This window comes from Microtus ochrogaster, chromosome 5, assembly GCF_000317375.1.
Source record: "Microtus ochrogaster isolate Prairie Vole_2 chromosome 5, MicOch1.0, whole genome shotgun sequence".
Lineage (NCBI taxonomy): Eukaryota > Metazoa > Chordata > Mammalia > Rodentia > Cricetidae > Microtus > Microtus ochrogaster.
Genome location: NC_022012.1, coordinates 45,067,704 through 45,073,464, shown reverse-complemented (window position 1 = coordinate 45,073,464; position 5,761 = coordinate 45,067,704). Strand labels below are relative to the sequence as shown.

General features: G+C 45.8%; 1 protein-coding gene across 4 annotated transcripts in view; it reads right to left on the bottom strand.

Moving 5' to 3' along the window:
- Alg9 (ALG9, alpha-1,2-mannosyltransferase) overlaps positions 1-4,263 on the bottom strand; it is a 63,504-nt gene extending 59,241 nt beyond the window's left edge. For 2 of the 4 annotated variants that reach the window (XR_003376954.1, XM_005347325.2), the window contains exons 1-3: positions 4,035-4,162; positions 3,086-3,221; positions 843-977 (exon numbers count right to left, since the gene is read on the bottom strand). Coding sequence is in view for 3 of the 4 variants with exons in the window: in XM_005347325.2 (XP_005347382.1) it covers positions 843-977; positions 3,086-3,221; positions 4,035-4,162 (399 nt within the window). In the remaining variant the exon portion in view is untranslated. Of the gene's footprint in view, positions 1-842; positions 978-3,085; positions 3,222-3,338; positions 3,801-4,034 lie in introns of those variants that run through there. The other 2 variants (XM_013346320.2, XM_026779359.1) reach the window with 2 other exon arrangements.
- Between the last annotated feature and the right edge of the window lie 1,498 nt (positions 4,264-5,761).

Here is a 5,761-nt window from a genome sequence, read left to right as displayed (position 1 = left end):
ACACACACACACACACACACACGTGCTTACACAGGCCCCTCAGATCTGCAGACACACCCACACACACGTGCTTACACAGGCCCCTCAGATCTGCAGACACACCCACACACACACACACACACACACAGACACACACACACACCTCTTCCCAAATTTGGCAAAAAACATAAGCGTAGATATTCAAGTAACCGAGTAAACAAACAAACAAAAAAAAACCCACACCAAAACATGTACTGTCAAAATTTTTAACCCTAAGCCAATGCAGCTAACTCTTGAGCACCCTACTTAAATTAGACTCTCTTAATATGCTACCCCATCACGCCTTGTACTTTTCTCCCATAAATCTACATTTTGAATTATTTAATGTTTCTCTTTCCCCATGGAACTATAAGTTCCATGAAGGCAGACTCAGCTGGGTCACTGTTCCATCACTTAACATAATCTATACTACATGAAGTTAGTGTGTGTTGGATGGTGAGGCCGGGAGGTGGCTCAGCAGGTTGAAAGGTGCTTGTTGCACAAGTCTGAACCTGCGTGTGATCCAGGACCTCTACAGTAGGAGGAGAGAACCGAATCCAAAAGACTGTCCTCTAACCTGCACAGGCTCGCACACCCGTAGTCTGACAGGAACTTGGGAAATGAGGGGGAAGCAAGAGTCCAAAAGTTCCAGACTACTCTATGAAACACACCAAGACTCCTCCTCCAAGAAGAAAAACAAAAAGAAGAAGAGAAAAAGAAACAAATCAGCCTCTTAATCATCAATGGGTTTTGTTCTCTTTTCAAAACTGCTCCCAGACTCGCCTGTTGACGGACGTGACTGTGATCAGGCTAGCCGCCCTTACCTTATTAGTCTGCAGAATCCGTGCATGAAATGCAGCTGGCCAGGCATGCAGCAACAGGTAAGCATACGAGCGAATGGCGTACACTGGGGAATACTCCCACGTCTGAAATCCCTTCCCATAGATGAGGTAGTGTGTCTGAAAGCAGAAACAGATGTGCTCAGGGCTGTACTAGCAGAGCCCCTCAAGGGCTCACACGTGAAGAGTCCCGTCAAAACTGTCAGACACAAAATGTTGAAAATTAACATTTGTAACTAATGAGCAAAAAAAAAAAATCAAATGACCTCATATTTTTAAATTAAACTAAAAATTTTACTGTATTTTCTTAAAATATTGTTTAATGCCAGGCAGTGGTGGTGCAGGCCTTTAATCCCAGCAATTGGGAGGCAGAGACAGGTGGATCTTTGTGAGTTCGAGGCCAGCTTGGTCTACAAGAGCTAGTTCCAGGACAGCCAGAGCTGTTACATGAGAAATACTGCTTCAAAAAACAAAACAAACAAACCAAAAAAAAAAAAGTTTAACTTAAAGAGAAAAACTGTAAGTCGTTTATTTTCCTTACATACACCAAGTAAGCATCTTCCCTCTGGTTTTTGATACAAATGTGTTCAGGCAAGGGTACTTCCAAATTTTTTATACTAGAAAGTAAACAAACAATACATAAACATATAAATCAGAAATATTATGCATGCACTATTAGTAACACACACACAAAACAACAACAAAGAAACCTGTGGAGTCCGATTCTCTATTGGTCAAGTACATCTGAACATGAGGTGTCCTAGAGTGGCTGAGAGTCTGTGTCAGTCTATTGGAGGAAATAGATTTCCCACTCAGCAAGTCTAAATGACAGTTCAGTTGTTAGTCTTTACCCTAGTGACTAGGTTTTCATTCATTCACTCATTTGTCTTAAAAATATATAAAAATATATAATAAAACAAAAACTACCCCATCGAAAGTTGGACAGGACAAACCAACAGAAGGACACTCACACTTCCATATAGCAATTCATCATCAAAAACAATGTGGGCAGGAACTCACACAGGGCAGGAACCTGGAGACAGGGGCTGATGATACAGAGGCCACAGAAGGGTGCTGCTTACTGGCTTGCTCTCCATGGTTTGCTCAGCCTGCTTTCTTATAGCCCCCAGGACCACCAGTGCAGGGATGGCAGCACCTACAATGGGCTGGGCCCTCTCCATCAATCACTAATTAAGAAAATGTCCTAGAGGCTTGCCTATATCCCAGTTTTATGGAGGCATTTTCTCAACTGAGGATCCACCCTTTTCTAATGACTCTTGCTTGTATCAAGCTGACAAAAAACAAGCCCCCACAATTATTTTGGCAAATATCAGAAGAAATAAACGTAAAAAGTTGGAAGAATATAGTTCCAACTATATTCTAAGAAGTGGGATCTGGACAGAATAAAAATTGATAACTGTACTTCCCTCAAGTTTTGTAGTAACTGTTAGCTTTAAAACCTGGATCTACATGTATTACTTAGACTTATAAAACCATTTAAAAGATTATTAAGTCTTACCTTTGAGTATGTCAGCTAAAGGTCACAGGCTTCAACAGTAACTAAACCAACAGTTTAGACTATTTTAAAAGACCTGTTTTATTTATGTATGAGTGCATGCATGTACCTGTGTGCTATGTGTACCAGAAGAGGGCATGAGATCAAAGATCAGATCTGATCAGATATCAGAGAATAACTGATTGATTGATTGATTGATGATTGATTGATTGATTGATTGAGACGGGGTCTCTTTAGGTAGCCCCCCTGCTGTCCTGGAATTTGCTCTGGAGACAAGACTGGCCTTTAACTCATAAGAGATCCTCCTGCCTCAGTTTCCAGAGTGCTGTGATTAAAGACATGCACCACCATACTGCTGTCATGATTTGGAGCTGGATTCACCTAAATTTGAACTGCTGGAATTTGAACTATAATTCTCATGACTGAGCTCTTAACCACGGAGCCACTCTCTAGCCCCAAATCAATAGATTTTAGGCTATAAAAGTGAAGATAGTTTATTTTAGTATTTTCACACTTGCATTTTACTTGTTTGTTAATTAGTCCTAAGTACCAAATCAAGATCACAAGCCAAATCCCAGAACTGAAGGCTAAAGATGTAGTCTAGTGGTAAAGCATTTGCCTAGCACCCCCAAGACCATGGGTTAGATCCCTAGGACTGCAGAAACTAAAAACAACCAAACACACAAAAACAACAGCTAAAGAGATCACCTACTGGTTCCCAGTAGTTGAATGTTTCATCACAGTCAGAGATGTTGCTGAGAAGAGCGGCACACAATCTTGCTGAGAGCAGACACTTGAAAGCAGTGGATCCTTCAGGAGCCCAGACTTGCCCAGCTTTATTTCCAGACCTGCCCGGAAGGAAAAGCAAAACCATTAGTGTATCAGGAAGCCTGCTAGCAAGACTAAATGCAGACAGAAAATTTAGACAAGAATGGCTAAAGGCGCCAATGCAATAAACCATTCACCTAAAAGAAGGGCTTGTCATGTGTTTTCCTTTTTTTTTTTTTTTTTTAAAGGCGTGCGCCACCACCTACCGGATTGCGTTTTTCAATCCCACCTTCCACTTCCTGCTACTGGGGAATACACTACTTCATACACCTTGGCCTATTTCACCTGCAACACTCCCTTTCCCCTCAAACCAATTAATTGCTCACTTGAAGGCCACAATGCCCCCTCCCCATTTCTAAACGTCGTCCCTCGTTAAGCCTATCTATCGCCCCCTCCTTTAAACGAATAGAGGCCTCTAATACAAAGTGCAGGTACAGCAGACAGTTCCTTTTCTGCAGCCCTGACCTACAGGCTACAGGCTTGCTGGTGTTTTTGAGGGCTGCAGGCCCGCGGAAGGGGAGAAAACAGCAAACGGGCTACTGGGAGAATCGAGCGGGAGGCAGCGCGGTGTAAAAGGCGTACTCTCCAGCCAGCAGCTCCCACAGAGGCTCGGCTAACTCTACCAGCAGGAAGCATGCTCAGTGTGGGCCTGAACCTGAAGCGTGGCAGACCCTCGCTCCAACAATGCAGGGACCTGCGGACGGGCGAGGATCAACCCGAACCCGGACACCCCCAGGAGGGGCAGGAGGAGGTGGCCAGGCGAACCCGGCTCGCTACGGAGACCCCCGGCCGCCCGACCTCCCGCCCGCCACGCCCTCCGGCCGCACACGCACTCCGGCCGCTGTTCCGCGCTGCCCGCCTCCCGGCTGCCCAGCAGCTCCCGCAGCTTCTCCGCCGCCGGGCCCGTGTCCCCGCCGCCGCCGCCGCCCTTGAGGCGCTGCCGGGCCCTTCGGCTCGCCATGCCAAGGGTCGGAGAAAGGGCAGAACTCCGCACGCTAAGATTTCGGCGAGAGCGCAGACATTGCTTGGCTAGGAAACGGTGTCCGCCGAGGGACAAAAAGTCTTGACATGCGCAGAAAAGACTAAAATACTGTGTCACTGGACCAATTGGGGCGAAGGCGCGGATCAGCAGCCTGGGCTAGCCCTCCCACTTCTAAAGCTGGGTGTTTCTCCCCACACCACACTTGCCAATGCTACAAAGTGTTCCGTTAAAGGGCACCGCACACCTTGCTATGTCTTGTTGAGAGGAATGCAGGCAGCCAATAACTCCGGAGAGACAAACCCGTAAGGCCAGAATTTTGAGAAGTGAGTCCAAGGAAGTCCTATGCAAAATACTCAACCAGGCATTTGTCAGTGGCGTTGCTACTACAGCGCAGCGGTAGGCACTTCACAGACGTGGTTTTAATTCTCTCAGCCACCTTGCTTTTACTGATAAAGCCAAGCTCCAAAGTTGCTTGGCTATAAATGGAAATATATTCCAATCGAGGACCGAGTACAAACATACTATTCTCGCTACATCAACAAAAGCCCTTTTTAGGAGAGTTTTGTTGTTTTTAAAGGAGTCTAGGGGTCCGGACTTCTTGGTTTCAGAGGTATTTATTTACAAAGACACTTGTAAATAAGGAGGGAAAGAAAGGGAGGGAGGGAGAGAGGGAGGGAGGGGTGAGGAGAGAGAGAGACAGAGAGAGAGACAGAGAGAGAGACAGAGAGACAGAGAGAGACAGAGACAGAGAGAAACCAAAAAAGAAGTTGGCCGGTGGTGGCACATGCCTTTAATCGCAGCACTCCGGAGGCAGAGCCAGAGGTATCTCTGTGAGTTGAAACCAGCTTGGTCTACAGACCAAGTTTCAGGACCGCCAGGGCTGTTACACAGAGAAACCCTGTCTTGAAAATCCAAATAAGAATAATAAAAATAGAGGTTGATCCTATGGATCAGTTCCCATACACAGTCATTAGTTACCAAGCCCTAACATCCAGCTTCAGTAGAACTCATATGTACCCCATTCCTTTCCTGAAAAGAGAAGTAAGGCAGACAGACCCAAATGACAAGCCCGGCTCTGAGACCTGAGTTACATGAATTCGATAGTCAATGACAGAAGCAGCAGTGTAAGGGATGATCGATCCCACATGTGTAACACACGCAGTAACTCATAAACTCCGGGAGATGATACAGAGGAACTGAGAGTGTGGGAAATATATTTACAAACACGTGTGGTGAGACATCCAGACTACAGCCTCTTCAGCAAAAACAGTGAAGTACATATGCTTGTTTTGTTTGTGCTTCAATCATTACTCAGGATCAAAAAACTGAACTACAAGGTCACCAGTCACATTAGTCTGTAAGGGTATTTTTGTTTGTTTTTAGTTTAGCTTGGTTTGGTTCTTAGGAAAAGGACCTCACTATATAGCCTGGGCTGGCCTCAAACACAGACCCCTGCCTGCCTCTGCCTTCTGAGGACTAGGCTCAGAAGAACGAAGCACCAGCACCACCAGCACTACCACCTCCACCACCACCACTCGTACCATCAGCACCACCACCATCAGCACCAGCACCACCACC